The 17668-nt window shown below is 39.6% G+C and overlaps 1 protein-coding gene across 1 annotated transcript in view; it reads left to right on the top strand.

Moving 5' to 3' along the window:
• kctd16b (potassium channel tetramerization domain containing 16b) overlaps positions 1-10538 on the top strand; it is a 69950-nt gene extending 59412 nt beyond the window's left edge. Inside the window, exon 2 of the mRNA XM_070843922.1 lies at positions 10075-10538. Coding sequence (XP_070700023.1) covers positions 10075-10538 — 464 coding nt within the window. The remainder of the gene's footprint in view (positions 1-10074) is intronic.
• Positions 10539-17668: the final 7130 nt, after the last annotated feature.

Raw genomic sequence — 17668 nt, 5'->3', positions numbered from 1 at the left:
AAGAAATGTGCTGCTAGAAATGGAACCTCCTGTCCCCACATAGTGTCACTCTCTGAAGCAAAATGTAACACCTGCTTGTAGGGAAGAGAGGCATTTTCACTCAGCAGACACACAAAACAAAACAAGCGTGAATGCAGAAACACAGCAGCACAGGCAGACGGTCCTTAAATACAGGGGTGAGAGAATGCGTGCAAAAAAGAAGTGGTTGGTTTAAGAAGCTGAACAGTCGAACACACGCTGCCTTGAGAGGGACTAATTATGCTGCATCAAGAGCAAAACAGGGAGACGAGAGAGGGAAGGGGGGGGAGGGATAAGAAACGCTTCATTCTTGTTATGCATTATGCCAACCTTGCAAATATAGCTCAAACCAACAATCTGCTCAGAAATACACACCTCTTGCATTCTGAATATGCTGAATTCTCATTTGACAGCTGACATCTTTGTCCAGAACTCATTTGCAGGGGCCAGGGACAGTTTAATCAATATCTGACCGGCCAAGCTTCTTCCCCCCCAGCTAAAAACCAGACAGCTGAGATGTAAAGCAGGCTCCTGCTGCTTCAGACTCCTGACTTGACCAGCATCTGTCATGCTGAAGTGTCCTTGGGCAAGACGCTGAATCACTACCAACTTTAGCTGCTGTTCCATTGACCTCTACATGAAGGACATTTGAGAAAGAAAGAAAGAAAAAGAAAAAAAACAATCTCCTCATAGGGGTAAACACATTATCACATTTAACCTGTGATGACATTAGATTGTGCCTTAGCACAGCTGCGCCACTAACAATGAAAAGAAAACTTGACTTTGTGGACCCAAAGAGCATTTGTCTGAGCTTTTGAACTAAAATAAAATCCATTTTTGCAGTGATGTCACCCCTGAACCAGAAAATAGACTCATATGCCCAGAAAATCACACAGGGTACAGCCAGCATCTCATTTTCCCTTTTTTTCTGATTGATTCTCTATGGTGCTACACATCAGTCTGATGCTTATGAGGGGAACAAACACTTTCTTTCCATCTCTCACTTTGTTTTCGTTAGCGCAGACTGAGCACTCAGTCATATAATCTCAACTTTCCCTGGGATTGTAGTAATAGCATATGTGGGTTGAGTTCCATTAATAATTCAGTTTTAAATGGTAGTACAGTACTTGATCAAAGCCACTGATTGTGAAATACAGTAGAAACTGCATGTACGATTTGAGGCTTATGCAATATAGATACGGAGGTTTATACAGAAAGACCTTAAGTACAACAGTCTGAGCCATTCTATCCATTAAGTGGACAGTGTCTCTGAAAAGAGAAAAGTGGACATACAGAATTATTGATATGAAGCATCCATAGCAGGTCCGGTCAATATCAGAACAGCAGGCTTAAAACTTGTGTATTGAAGTCATTTACATAACTGCTGTGTATTGATCTAACAGCTCAGAACTATTTGCACAGACAATTTGGACTAGCTGACAGGTAGGCACTGACATTTAAGGGGCTTTATGTCCCTGTGCCTGATAAAGACTAATAAAGTCATAGATGTTTAGAGGGAAATACATTTTACAATTATTCACGAAATCCTCAAAAGCTAAAATTTGGTATTTTATTAATTCCGTGCTTAAATCTTGTTTAATTTTAATTAAAGAGAATTGTTAGAAACCTTCAAAACACACAAATCTGTGAACCTCTTTGCCTGTAGGTGGTGAACATGTTGACTTACTTTTCATTATGTAGAGCAGGTTGGCACGTGTTGAGATCATCTCAGTGACTGAACAGCCACCTCGTGTTCAGACTCATGAGCATAAATGAGTGAGTTTGCGAGCGAGATAAAGCCTCCTTCTTTGAGCTGCTTCACATTTAAGAGATCATCTACAACGCAGTTAAGGAAGAGTCGTAGAAACATTGGTCGCAAAGTTGATCTCAGACACGATCAGGTTATGAGGCCACTCCCTCATGGAGTCTGACGAGGGCCTTTGTTGTTCTATGATGCTGCGTTCATCACTCCTAATGTGGAATTCACTTTTGTTCGAATAAAAGTTCAGAAACAGTCTCTGGGAGTTTCCAAAGGTTTTAAACTAAATGCTGGTATGTGAGATGAGAAGATGAGAGGAGGCGGGATGAGGGGAGGTGGATACACACAAAAAGTTAATTGCAACGCTTAATCACTAAATAAGATTTGATGGTATGTAACAAGTGTCTGAGTGCACATAGTTCCGTCATAATTTCCCTTAAATCAGATGATAATCACTGTCAAGAGAAATGCTTAAATGACTTGATTTTAATTAGTTGTCTGTCAGTGGGCTTATGTTCATGTTTTCTTTTCCATTCAGAGCTGCTGGTCTTATCTGGTCATATTTAGTTAGATCTCCATGCTAATATGCATTTTTTCCGGCAATTATTCAGGACCTGATCTGTTGTGTTTTGAGTACAAATTCAACTATAGCACAGGATTGAACTGCTACACTAGAAAGGTTGAGGAGCAGCATACACGTAACAGGGATGTTGATTTCAAGAATTAGAACAAAAAGTTAGAGAATAAAATGAAAAAAAAAAATATATATGGAAAAAAATGGAAAGTGACTAACGGAGAGAGAGAAAGTGGAACCTCAATCTGAGTGCGAAACACAGAGAGAGTGAAGAAGAGACGGAAAGGCAGGAAGAGGAGTGAGAGGCAGACAGCACAGTTTAGGTGAGACACAGAAAAAACTGACAGAGAGGGTAGTGATAGATAGAAGAGGTTTATTTGCTTTTGTTGTGCCAACATCATTTATCTCCGGCGAACAGCCTCCCAGTGCTGAGAGGCTGTATGACAGAAATCAATCAGAGGGCAATCGTCCATACTCTTCCACTGATGCGCCTACCCATCGATACAGGCATTAGGACAGAAATGGTAAGGGAGAGATGCATGGGAAGAGGGAGAGAGAAAGGTGAAAAGTGCAGACAAAAAGTAGAGGTGGAAGGTGAAAGAAATGAAATAAAAAGAAGAGAGGAGATGAGCAGAAAAGATAACTGAACTTTGTGCATGTTTATGTACTCAGTCAAAAACTTTTTCATGTTGGTATGACCACTAAATACTTGTGAGCCTTTGTCTTATTTTGAAACTCTACTCAAGTGGAAAACATAAGTATTTCTTCTTCCCAGAATAACTAAACATAATGAAGTAAAAATATCTGAGTCCGTTTGGACACACCGTGAAATATTTTGGGAACAAAAGAGTTGGATCATGCTGCATGAATTTCATAGAAAAAAAAAAACCGCTTTTTCTCTCTTTGATTTGACAAACTTTGGAGGTGTTTCATCTCATACGAAGATGGACGAAGATAATGGAATTAAAGACCAGTCATTGATTTACAAAAGTTTTTGGTCAGTGCTTACATCCAGTTAAGCTGGTGGCTGGTGGCTGCCATTCTAAATGATGCAAAACTTGTACCCTGCCTGAGTGTCTGAAAACAGGATGAGAAAGCCTCAAATATTACAGGGACCCAGGGAGTGTGATGTCAGATTAATATTAAGGCATGTAGTGTTTCATTTTGGAGCACATAAGTCTGTATTATAGTATATAGTTGCATCATAAATATTGACAAGGAATAAATGTGTCCCCGTGAGTTTATCACCATGTTAGTTTTACAACTGCTCATTCAAGAAAATAAATCAATTTGTGAATAGTATCTGAAATGATCGATGCATGATATACTGTGTATGGATAGGAAATTAGGTTTTTACTGAATGTCTGTGGGATTTTTTTCAGCATGTGTGTGTGTGTGTGTGTGAGAGAGAGAGTGTTTATTCTATTTCACTGTGAGTGTATGAGTCAGCCAGGTCTTTTTAGTGGCCAGAGCTAACAGAGGTTGTGGAGGTTCCTGCTGAGATCAATACATCAGAGCCTGGAGCACCTGTCAAGATGCATTGTGTGCGTGTGTACGTGTGTGTGTGTGTGTGTGTGTGTGTGTGTGTACGTGTGTGTGTGTGTGTGTGTGTGTGTGTGTCTTTGAATGTTTGTGTAATAGCATGTGACAGTCATTAGACTTCAGTCAGACCTCCTGCCCACCTCCCTGGAAGAGAAACAACGTGGGATCGCATGAATCAATTGCTGCACATACAGTATACCACAACACACAGGCGCACACACAAAGAGAGGGTGTGTGTGCTGAGTGATGCTAGCCAGAGGCATGGCCGACAGTCTGACACCTCTGATGACACGAATGGGAACCCCACCTGACATCAGCCTCCCTTTCTCTGCCCAGCGGCATACAGATAATAGTTCCAAGGCCAATGTCACTTACACACTGAAGGATGACCACAGGCATACGCACACTGTTTGTGCAAACCACACACAAACACACACAATGCACTACAAGCATGTATGATGTATGCGGAGGAAAGGAGGCGGCAGTGAAGCACACAAACTGACCTACATCGGAGTCTCACTTATGGTGCGCACCATCTCACATGGTGCATGCATGCACACGCACACATATGCATTCTCATGTGCACTTACACACATACACACAAACATGCATTCAGCCCTAAAGGAAAGTATGACTTCTCCTCAAATAAGAGCACAGGATGCCACATATACTGGGCCTTCACATATATGACATTTACATTTATACACATGCACTGATGTGTGTATACACACACACACATACACACACACACATATACTGGGAAAGACCAAGGAGCACAGAAACACACAAATTCATTTCTTTCAAATGGTTGAACTGTGTTTTTTTTCTTTTCAACTTGTGTCACTTAAACAACTCACAAGTACATTATAAATACCACCTGACCTTGTGAAGGACGAAAGCACTTGTTATGACTGACTTTGTTCATCCAAGGTAGTCTAAGTTTGCTGAGCAGAAAAATGCACAAAAGAGCACAGAGTTAAATACAATCGCAATCAAGAGAAGCTCAGTACAACCAAAGTTCTTTTAGTCCCTAAAGTAGTTTAGAGATTGAAGCCTAACTCAAGACTGAAGGCATGCACTCCTGATTCACTTTCTTGCCCGATTTTATGCCTTCCAACCACAAACCAACTTCTCTACATCTAGGCTACTGTTTTTGCATTAAACAATGCAAGAGATGTGGTGAAATGTGCTCCAGTGTACAGTATGTAGCATATTACTGGTTACTGGTTTGTGAGGTTGTTTGATGTCATCACAGTATTCTTGTTGCTGTAGTTTATAGCCTGGGCTTACTGTTGCCAGCCCATAAGCGGCCCACATCATCTCATTACCATTAGAATGCTTCAGATGGGGCCTGCAGCACAAACCAATAGGCCAGAAGGTGCATATCATCTAATATTGACAACACTCTCAAAACAACAAATACGACCACTGAAGAGTACCAGCAACTGGACCTTTCTGGTCATGGTAACATCCAACCACCCCTGTCTCATCCCTGCGTGGACTTCTGTCCCTCTTTATACTACATCACCTGATGTCAAGTTTGGGTGATAAGAGCCTCCTGAACCTACTAGTAGGTTTAGTAGGCCCCTAGGAGCCCTTTTGTTTGGTAAAGATGTGTGATGAGGATCATTTATCAGCACATACGTTCTTTTCTGGCTTGTTGGTATTTCAATCTGTTTGATAAATTAAATGATGTCATAGAGGCTACACCATTTAGTGGCTGAAAAAAAAAAAATTAATTGAGAGAGACATAAAAACTCCTGCCTTATGAAGTACACATGAATCCTTTGAGTGGACTTAAATCGTTTCTATCCTTCCGTGGCCCTTTATTAAACAGACATCTAATTTGGAAATGAAATTAAACTATAATTTGTGTAAGTGACAAGATTTTATAATTCAAATGTTAAAGGTGCCATAAAATAGCATTAGTATTCAGTTCATTCAAATTCAAACACATTCTTGCTACAGTAACTGCACCTCCTCCTCCTCACCTTCTGTGATTTATTCTACATCTTTCCAAAAATGCTGACACGCACGTGGGCATGACTGACAGGAAGTGGGGACGCCCTCTCCCTAAGACATCCCCTGACTGGTATGAACGATGACCCTCAGGTTATTTTTTGACTGAGTCAATCATTCAGTTCAGTCACCTACTTGTCATAGAGAGAAACTGTCAAATTCCTGGCATTTGGAGAGCGAAAATACCTTGTCTATGACATGTAATTATTTATAAAATATGCACTTAGCATGCAAAGCATACAGATACACACACACACACACATATATATATATATATATGTACATATATATATATATATATATATATATATATATAGCGAGAGAGAGAGAGGGGAATGGTAAATGGTCTGTATTTGTATAGTACCTTTCTAGTCATTTTGACTACTCAAAGCGCTTTTACATTACATCCTCATTCACCCATCATTCATACAAGGACTACATGGACAACACAGTAAGCGGCACAAGCCACAGTGAGTGGATTGAAGTGATGCAGGGAAATTTCGTTCTTGCAGTTTAAATGGCCTCAGGTGCAGAAGAATAGGCAAACTGTCAATTAAAAATGTCCACCTAGACCGATGGATGTGTATGTGTCCATTCTTTGGGCCAATCAGCAACAAAATGCATCATTCCTCCCCTGTATAATTAGAATCAAACCGTTTATGTGGCAGCTATAGCCTTTGGACTCTGAAATGTTGACCTTTAATTATGGCATCTCCATAAGAGTTAACTTTGGCAGCTCCATGTGCCGCTCACTTATGGTTCGGCAAAATTGGACCGGGGATTTCTGAGATATCAAGTTTGAGGTAAATGTTTTAACCCTTAATCGTCGATCGGACAAACTGGGGAAAACAGTGCACGGTTTATTGCAAAATCAAATTTTAAGGACACAGCCTGAACCTTTTGATATGATGCAGAAAAATTTACCTTACCTTAAGCACCTTCACTGATTTAGCTGCCAAAAGCAATAAAGAAAGACAGAAATAAGTTCAAGCTGACAGAAGATGAGAAAAATAGAATAAGTATAACATAAACAATGATTTGATTCAGTGATTCTAACCAGTCAGTGTAAGTACCAATGGAAAAAGGCAGGTTGACACTTTTTTTCGCTTCAATTAGCAGAGGAAATTGGTTTCACTGCTAACATGCTTTAATGTGCTACTAAGCATCAACACTGCACACTGATATATCCTTTTGGGGACATAATTACAGTATCACCACAGATGAGGGTAGAGACACCATTAGATGACTTTGTTTTTTTACAAATCTCACTTAGTGCTTGGATTTTAAAGCCTCTGTAAGTGGTGTCCTCAATTGAATTATTTGCCAGCCAATTTGTCATGAAGCTAAAGGTTTGACAGGAAATCCGAATGGTCAGAATGATAAATCAGATCCCTCCCTGGTTGTATGTTGTGTCAGCGAGGCTAATAGCCATTGACAATACCTGAAAATTAAAGATGGATGTCACAGTCAAGACTTACAATATGAAGATCTATATGGGGATGGATATAATTACTGAATGCCCCAGTTTAATCAGAATGTCATAAATCAAAACGTACAGATGCACACACACACACACACACACAAAGATATAACATGGCTCTTTAAGGCATTTGTTACGGCAGCTTTACCTGTCTTATCGTGTTAATTTTATTCGGATGGGCAGATTGGCTACAGGCAGATTTAACAATTCGCCAGAGTCTGGGGCCATTTTTCAAAACGGCAATTACAAGCCTGCCTCTCATTGATCAGAGGACTACCTATTCACTCAGTGACACAAATTAACTCACGAGTCCCTAAACAAAGGTTGGGAAGACATCTAATTGCACCGATCATGAGGTTACGCTCCCTGTCCTGCAACTGTATAACGAATACATCTTTTTGTCCAAGTTTGATGCATTTCTAACTGTGTCTGTACCTCCAGTGTGCACTATAATGGTGTATTCTCCGCCTTTGTCTGAAGCCACTCTATTTGTGTGTTTGTGCATGTGAAAGCTGCAAATACCAATGATAATTATAGAGATCCAGAGCTACTGTGGGTGACAAAGGATGTTGTGTTCTATATTCCGTCACTGCCTTTGATGGGTGATGTTTATTTCACATAAAGTCGACAGCTGTGCGTGTGTGTGCATATATGTATCCTATATTTTATTCTGTGCTAAATGTTAGTCCTCCTGCAGTTTTAGGCTAGCAGTGGGAGTCAGTGTCAAAACCGTCCAAGAATTATTTCTTCTATTTATACTCACAACAATGTAGTTACAATGTGTGGTAGCTGTTTATGAGTGGTACTCTGAGAAACAAACATTGGTTGGATGAATTTAGTTCTGTTCCGCTCTCTCCCTATAAACAAGTCAAACATGCTGCCAAGGATAAAGGGAAGTTAAAGCAGAGGGCATTTATTTTAAGCAGCGTTATTTATAGTCTTGTGCTGTCTTGTTTGAAGCAAAATGCTCAACAGCACATGAAAAGAAAAGATGGTATTACTGAACTTGATGTGGAAGCCTGCGCTTGCGTATATGTGTGTGTGTGTGTGTGTGGCGGTGGGGATGGAGGATGGTGAGGGGCGAGGCTTGAAAACCTAAAAGGGGGGAGGGGGTTGCTGGGTGTGTGTTTTTGCTTCAAGGGTTTTGATCTCTCTCCTCACTAAACAGAGGAGTCCATCAGCAACAGATACCCCTTTAATTATTCAGGAGGTTGGCATGAAAAATAAATGGCTGCTTCCTGCAGTGAGAGGTGTGGTGCTGCTCTGGTTCCTCTGAGTCTCTCGGCTGACTGTACGCTCACAGAAGTTAGGCCGGGCCATTGATTCCTCCCAGCGATGATCGCGGATCAATGCTTTTGCTTCTGTGTATTTGTTGAGAACACGACTAATGGGCAGCTGCCTCAACCTCATCACCACTGAGGTACCCTGCTACTTTTTTGAGACAAATACCTGCTCAGTGTAAGCTCAAGGTCAGGTAGAAACACTTGTGGTACTCAGATCTACTCATCATTGTACTAGTGATGAAAGAAGTATTAAGATCCTTACTTAATACCACATTGCAAACTACTCCACAACTACTAAAAGTAAAGGTCATGCATTCATATCCTTAGTTTAAGTGGTAGTTACACTTACTAAACCAAATTCCAAGCATTGTACACACTTTCAAATCATTTTAGAGGATGAGGGAAAATACTCCAGAGGGTTGGAAATAAATTTGAAGATTGCAAAAATGTTTCAGTAAATATTTGCAGATGAAGAGGTAAAGATCTTAATGTTTTTATGTTTCTAGGTTACTTGTAAGTATATTTAAATAATGACATGTAGTGTGAAATACACTAACTTAAATGCTGCTAAAACAATATATAACTGAGACATCCTGTGATCTGCAAATCAACCATCAACAGTTACTGAATAGTTCAATTGAATCACAACATCTACTATTCTCTAACACAATTCTTGCAATCATTTTGATTTCATGGTGGATTTCACTGTTTGATCGAACCATGAATGTGTTCTGTCCCGGGGTTGCTAAGAACTGCAGTTGGAGATTGATAAGTTGACTGGTGAACAAGACAGCAGGCTTCAGAGAAATCAAAATGCACTGACAGTACCGAACATTTTGACCCCCATTAAATTTTAAAATCGACAGACTCCAGTTTACTACATTGTTTGTGTGAACTCCTTTTTGCTACAATTTCTCCTCGAGCCGTTAGAAATCTTTGCAAAGTTAAGAATTCTCTCATTTGAGCAACAACTGCCACTGCTTCCACCGTTTTACTGTAAATACATTTACAGCAAGTGTATCTGGACCTTCACTGTGTGTATGCACATGGTTTAAGCTCTTGTTTCATGTGACGGCACAGATCTACGAGGGTAGTTCTCTGAACAATACAGACTTGTCAGCCAGCTCACATCCATGATTAGACTGGAAGCCAGCCAGTTGTCCCTGATGCCATGTCACTTTGTTCTAGGTGATAGCCATTTGGCATTAGCTGACTTTTCTTCTTTGTCTGTCATCGGTGCTTCTTATTTTGTCTTTCTTCCCCTGTCTTACTAATTTGTGGCTCTCTTTGTGTCACTGTCTCATTTTTCCCTTCATGATGATTGACCCTGAAAGAAAGACATGGTGGAAAAAAATGGACTCTAATATTAGCTCCCTCTCTGGCTTCTATATCGTTACAGGTGGTCCATCACGTTGGTCCTCCCCTCCATGCGACTGCTGCTGCAAGAACCACAAAGGGGACGGCGAGGGTGAGAGCGGCACTTCCTTCAACGAGCTCTCCACCTCCAGCTCTGAGAGCCAGTCAGAAGCCAGCTCTCCCCAGGGAACAGTTATCTGCGGCCCGGTCAGTCGCCAGTCACACCCCCACGCCAACGTCCAAACATTGGACAGGCCATTGAAAAAGGGCCCTATCGCCATGCTCCAGCAGTCCGAACAGCGGAGGAAGAGCGACTTGCTGCGCACACTTACAGCGAGCTCCCGCGACACCAGCACCTGCAAGAAAAGGCCGGTAAAGGAGAAGCTGACGGTCGAGGAGGAGCTGGAAAAGTGCATTCAAGACTTCCGCAAGATCAAGATCCCAGAGAGGTTCCCTGAGAGGAAGTACATGTGGCAGGCCGACCTGCTGAGAAAGTATCGCCTTTGAGCCATGAAACAGGACAGAGGGAGCAGACACACGAGGCCAAGGATCAGTTTACATGTTTTTTGATCATGACTTTTGCAACAAAAGGGAGATAACACTAAACTCAGTTGAATCCAGTTTCTGAGGGAAACTTCACCTTTATGCCAGTAGGTTGAAAGTCTACACAGAAGCTAGTAAGGAACAGACTGTTCACTTATTGACATATGTAGTACGTATGTGTGTGTATGTAGTTTAGGCCTAATGTATGTTCTGTAAGTATGTGCTGTACCTTGCTGGATGCTTCAGAGCTTTGAATAATTTATCTCGGAGGACCAATCCAAGTGGGCGAAAGACATCCTCTATGAACCCATCAACCGACTGAAGGCTTGCTAATGGCTACACTGGGGGTTACCGAGGGTTACTGGACTGCACACACTGTCATCTGTCATCATTTCACGAAAAAAAACACACAGACAAACACTGATTTAGTATGTGAACGCGTGAGTTTATATATACGTGTGTATGAGTGTGCACGTATGTGTGTGTGTGTTTGTGTGTGTGCGGGTTCGCACCCAGGTGGCCTAGAGGTCACAGATAAATCTGCATCAGGACCCATTAATAATTCATGCTGTCCCGACAGTGCTCTCACTATAAATACACCCAGAGCTCTCTGCTGCCAGGGTAGCATAAACAGCTAGGTCGATTGCTCATAGACAACATTTTGGGACTTCTGAGGTAGGAGGAGGTACAATTTCATCAGCACCACAATTAATTTTCTTCTGGTAATATCAGTTATATTGCAAACGTACCCCAGGTGAATCAAACTGCCCTGCATTGCATTGATTTTTGCCTTGCTGGCTGGATGTAGAGCCATTCCCATGTTACTGTGTGAAGAATAACTGAAAGGATTTGATTTGACTGTCAGACAAAAGGGAAATACATAAGTTCCATATAGAGAAGTAATGATTTAACACACATACACACACACACACACACACACACCTTTCCATTTGCTGTACATCATGTGCATTTTGACCAATTATTTTACCGAAGTGAGCACAATACTCATTACTCAGTCATTTCCACATACAAACACAATCATGAAGTCATCTAAATACTTAATATGACATGCACAGTTAATGCAGACAAAATGGGGCAGGACTGCTACACAGGCTAACCCAGCCAACATAGATGGATGTCTTTTACCTTGATTATTGACATGTTAATAAATTACTATTGACTATAGGGTCTAAGGATAGATCTGATAGATATGGTTCTTGTTTACAGATATTAATGAAGCCCCTGGGTTACTGACATAGACAAGCTGTTTATGAATTTTGTGAAAATCAGCCATTATTCATGTATTCATTTATGTACTCACGGCTTGGTCAGAGTCTAAGGGACGTATTGGGATATGGATACAGAAACAAAAGATCGTACGCTACTTTAAAAGAGTGCAATTCAAGAACAGAATTTAATTTCGATTGGTTGTTATTCATTTAAGAACGATTTAGAGATTATTTCAGGGGGCAAATTAAAGTGTTGACACTTGTAAATCGTAAAAGCACAGACATTCAGTGAGTCTTTTTAGAGTTAAGATGGTAAACGTATAAAAGATGATAAATGGCATTTTAACATAATCATTGTCAGATCAGTTAATTGTTGATTTTAGCAGGTAGTGCTGTTGACATCACAATCTCTGTTTTAGGAGAGACATATATAAAAGAGAGAACCTGTATAGAGAGGATTCTACAGCAGATTGTACAGGAGTCAAAACAACAAATGCAGCAAATACAGGATGCAGTGAGATTTGGAGTTCAGAGATGTTAAAATCCTTTAACTATGTCTGTAATTTAGACCATCTTTGAAGGGCAAATAAGTTCTCCAAAGGACTTTAGAGTGAAGCTTCTAAATCCTAATTATGCCCAATGCATGAGACAAATATGATTAAAAAAAGATTCAATTAAAAATTGTTTGAATTTCAGGTAAAATCAAGGAGATGTGGATGAAGTGTGATAGACGGATGAAAGATTGATGAGTTGACTTCTATAGATAAAAGTTCACAATGAACCTCTTGGAAGTAGAAAGACAATAAAGAAAGAGACAAGAGTGGAAAGAAATTTCACAGACGAACCTGATTAAAAGCTCTCCTGATTGTTTTTGTTATTTTGTTATTGCAGGTTATGAAAGTGCAGAGGAGTGGGCTTTATGAACAATCATAGCTTTTACAAAGCACAAAGCGTAGAGTTGAATTAAAAGCACACACAAACAAGAATAAAATATGTATAGTATAAACTTATTCAAAGATCAGTTTATTTAAAAATATCCCTGATATGTTAACAGAAGTGGAAAATTAAAAAGTATGTTCTATTATACTTATTTTTGTATCAAAAGGCCTTTAAATTAATAGATTATCAAATGCCCTTATATTGCCCATAAAATGTATTTCCTGTGTACAAAGTGATTCACGGGTAAAAAGACATTTCAAGTTATATTCAGTGGTGCCCATACCTTTGCTCTGGTTTATTAAAGTATATAGAAATATGGCTGCGATAGGTGCTAGATACAAACCAACCATTTTCCTCATGTCAATACAATTAATGACTTATTTTTCTACATTTCTGGAATATTACATTTTCATTTTAAAGTCATTTATCTTATCAGTTGAAGTTGAAAAATGTTAATCCACACTACATATCATATGTAAATAAACACCATAAATCACACCTAACCAGAATAATGTATTATACTCACTGTATATAACATGCAAATCCATGGGTGAGGCTGCTATGCTGTTCTTAGTGATGCAGTAGACTGACGCTAATGTAATACAGTCATTCTTGTTTTATCATTTAGAGTGTTGGGCCATCAGGGGTGAGGGGAAATATAATACACACCTATAACATATACATTAACCGTTATAAAAGATTATAAGCTACTCACTTTTCAAGACAACAGTGTCATAAGTGGACTGTCGACACATTTGTCTAACAGTGCCACGGAGGCAGTCACTGACATTTCAGTGATGCTGAATTGCAGTCAGTAGATCTGAAAATTTATGTTCAGGCCTTACAAAGCCAACCAAAAAACAAAAAAAAAAGCAAAATGTTTGTTTAAAACACGCAGGAAACTGTTCAGTTGTAACACAGAAGCATTTGTTACCGTACAGTGCAGTCAGAAAGTGTTAGGGCTGTGATATATTTTTGTTGTTTTGGCTTTATACTCCAGAACATTGGATTTGAAATAAAACAATGGCTGTGAGGTGAAAGTGCTGACTTTCTGCTTCTAATAGTGTTAGAGGGTGTTCGCATCCATATTGGATGAATAGCGTGGGATTCATAGCAATTTCCCTGCAATTACAGGACAATAACGCGGGACAATGTTTCGGAGGATACAGGCAAGGCAAGAAAAGAGTCTGTCCATGTCCAAGCATTGGAACATAAATCAAGTCAGTCACTTCAACTCAGTTCAACTCATCACCAGGCTGAAGGCAAAAAAAGCCCCTAAAACCGGCAAGATGTGACAGCTGCAGTATGGGCCTGGCCAGCTATATATTGAATAAGACATCTTAATTTGGGGGCCACATTTCTGCATTTCCCAACCAGTTTTCTCATGTGGATGTAAACATCCACAAGTTGAAGCTGAGAATCAGATCTTTAACATCACAGTCTGTTTCAGTCAGATCTCATGTGCTGGAGCAAAGAGCCAACACACCAAAAACTGACTGTACAATATACAAATCTTTGAACAGGTGCCGCATTCCATGTTTGTTTTTCTGGTCTGAACCAAAGGAAAAATGTTTTTTCTTTTTTTTTTTTTTGTTTACTTACAGTACAGTAGGTTCAAACTGACCGGTTACAAGCAAGGACTTTTTTTTTTTTTATCAAAAAAAAGGCAAATGTGTGCTGGTCTTCCTACAGCTTATAAATACAGGAGAAAATAGCTGACAACAGTTCGGCTCTGGTATGTTTTGTCGAGCTTTCTGAGAACAGTGTGCTGACTTAAAAAAATCAAGCCTATCAAGATTGTTCTTCTTTCACCCATAATATGTGTGTTTTCAGTTGCTGGTACAAATATTTTTTGGCCAAATGCTGCAAACACAGTAAAAACTCTGAATAAACTGCCACAAACATGATTTATGTCAAAGGTGAAACTCTTGTTGAGAGAGGGTTTGTTGCATAGCTCCTTGCTTATTTTTTTGTGAAATTATTTTTGACATCTGCAGTACAGTAGTTAGTCTTGCGCTGTTCATATTCAGCTCAACTCTGCCTACAATTTTAAAAATGCGTTGGGTTTGTTTACTTTGAAATGATTCCACAACAAGGTCAACCAGTCAGAGAAATCTATCTGACAGCATTTTCACACAGATGTTTCATAGGACATGAGAAATGCTGTTGAACACACGCAGAGTGAAATGAATACCAAGACACCTGGTGGCCTTCTAGAGTAGACTACAGCTGTTTTTGCACAATGTATAAAGTTAATAAAGAGACACAAACAAGAAAGTATTTGAAAAAAAAAGAGATAAATATCTTAATAATCACCTTACATGCACAACACAGCCACAAGTTTGTCATGAGAGAGAAAGACTGTAGAGCAAGCTGACCAGTTTTCACCTTCAGAGCACATGAGATGATATTCAGTTCTTTGGGTCTGAAGAGAATAACAGATGATGTAAATCTTATTGATGACTGCAATTGTGTTCTATGTCAAATGTGATGTATGAAAATGAAGAGAGACTGAACTGCTGTTGAGTTTGTCAATTTTTTTTTATTTTTGGATTGCCCGACTACAATCTGTGATTTTCTTTCCTGAAGTTACGGTCATGCCCTGCAAGTGAATCCTGTGTACATGACTGCAGGCCCTCCTATTTTCCTCCTGCATTTGATGAGCGTGCGAACTACAAAGAAAAATTACACTATTCTGATGCCACCATGGTAGACCTGGCACATAACTGTTCGAAACAAAAGGGCGTCTGTTTTGATTATTGTTGTTCTGACACTAAAAAGAAAAAAGAAAAAATGGTTCAGAAACATTGTGAGCATGTTGGTATACAAAACTTATAACAGATTTAACTTAGTCTGTTCTTGTGAAAAAGATTATGTCAAAAACTGATATTTACCAGAAAAAAGAAAACTTTCAAAAAAAAAAAAAAAAAAGATAAGCACAAATGTGTTGATAGTGTCTGCTGTTCCTCCACAGGTGTATAACATTATCAAATAAAAAGTCAATTCTGCAGTGTGACCGATCTCCTGCAAAACAGAGTGATTCTCTCCAGGGGCATATGAACATAGCTCATGGAAATACTTGTTTCACCATGAATAATTTAGAAAATCTTAATTAATACTATTTTGGTAATTATGGAATTAGGAAAACCTGTCTATTGAAGTTTTTCTAACCTTAAAATTCTGCATAGATTAACGTCCAAGAAATTAAATTGAATGTAATTGTCACCAATCAAACACCCATGGTGAGAGTTGTCCTGTATTGCAGGTGTAACTATGTCTGCCTTTAGAGACAGTAAAATCCATCTGAGAGTCTTTAGATACAAAGCATATAGTAATTTTGAAAATGTATGACAACAACCAATAAACAAGACATTCTGTACAGCGACTACCATTTGTATTTATTCTCAGTTCTCATCTGCTTTTGATGTGACAGGTACAAAATCCCCTACAATCACAGTAAGGACAATCAGGATGACTATAAAAAGGAAATTTTAGATAGATTGTGAACTGATATGAATAACAGATCAGGGAAACATCCAGCGACTCCCAGGTGCTGCCAAACAAATAGACCCTGAGTCACACAAGCTCCTCTTCACCATGAAGACGTGGAACAAACTGATTGAGAGATACGGTGGTTTTCAGAAGGTTTATAGTGTTCTTGTAAGCAGGGAAATTGTGGACAATAAGCATGAGGCTTAACAGCTTCAATGAGATTGAGACAGACGCATGGGCTGGATAACGGTAGCAGGTAAAAAGATTGTCAGAAACAAGCAGCTAACTGAAAGATAAAGGTGAAAAGATGAATTTGGATTTAATAAAGTCAGACTGTCTGATATCAGTAGAAAGGTTATTCCAGAAGAAGGGCACACAATAAGAAGAGGCCCTACAGCCCGCTGGTTTCTTTTTTTTAAACACTGGGGACAAACAGGAGCCTGAGTTCTGAGAGCGGAGAGCACCAGATGGAATATAAGGGTTAAGGAGATTGGATGGATATGGAGGGGCGTGTCTTTTTACAATTCCGTAAGCCATCAGAAGCACCTTTGAGTCTGATCTGTTATGGATAGAGAGCCAATGAAGCGAAGGTAAAATTAATCTAGTAAGGTAAAAATGTTGGTCGGCCTGAAAACAAAATGTTACAATAATCGAATGTGGATGAAACGAAGGAGTGAATTAGGATCTCTGCTTCAGCCTAATTTTAGTTGTGTTGAGTTGACTGTCAAACCTAGAGAAGTTTCCAAGAGTTATTTGATGAGACAAGTGTCTATATCCAGCAGATGAACAAAAACCATCATCTCAGTTTTATCATGATTTGGGAGCAGGAGCACGACGTCCAGTTTTTCACAAACAGGCCTATAATTTAATCATTTGTGAATGATCATCCACCTTTACTGGCACACACAGCTGAGTATCATCAGTGTAGTATTAATGCCCATGACCACGTATCATTTGGCCCAGAGGTGACATATTAAGAGGGAAGAGTCTTACCTATGATAGGTAAAACTTTAAACCTTTGAGAGCCAGGCCAGAGACAGTGGTGATCATTCGCCACTATGGTAAAATGGAATAGTGCACTTTCTGCGGAGTGTGAGGTTCTGTCAGTAGAAAATATTCAGAGGATTCAAAAAGATTACTGTTAAATATGTGGGCTGAAAGTTGCTGAGACATAACTCTTTTCAGTACTTTTGGGAAGAATTGGAGATAGATAAGTATTCAAAGACCCTGGATCAAAGTGGTTTCTTAAGTAGGGGTTTAACCACACTGGTCTTACAGCTACCTGGGACAGCTCCAGCCGTAAGTGACAAGATCTTTAAAAAGATAAAAAGGGCTAGAGGAGGCATGCAGTTGGTTTAGAGGTAAACATCAGCTGTCCAGGCAGTGTTTCAGGAGAGGGAACGGAGACTAACTGGGATACAGCTTGTGAATGTT

Source organism: Pempheris klunzingeri, chromosome 14 (genome assembly GCF_042242105.1).
Source record: "Pempheris klunzingeri isolate RE-2024b chromosome 14, fPemKlu1.hap1, whole genome shotgun sequence".
Taxonomy (NCBI): Eukaryota; Metazoa; Chordata; class Actinopteri; order Acropomatiformes; family Pempheridae; genus Pempheris; species Pempheris klunzingeri.
This window is presented reverse-complemented; position numbering and strand designations above follow the sequence as displayed.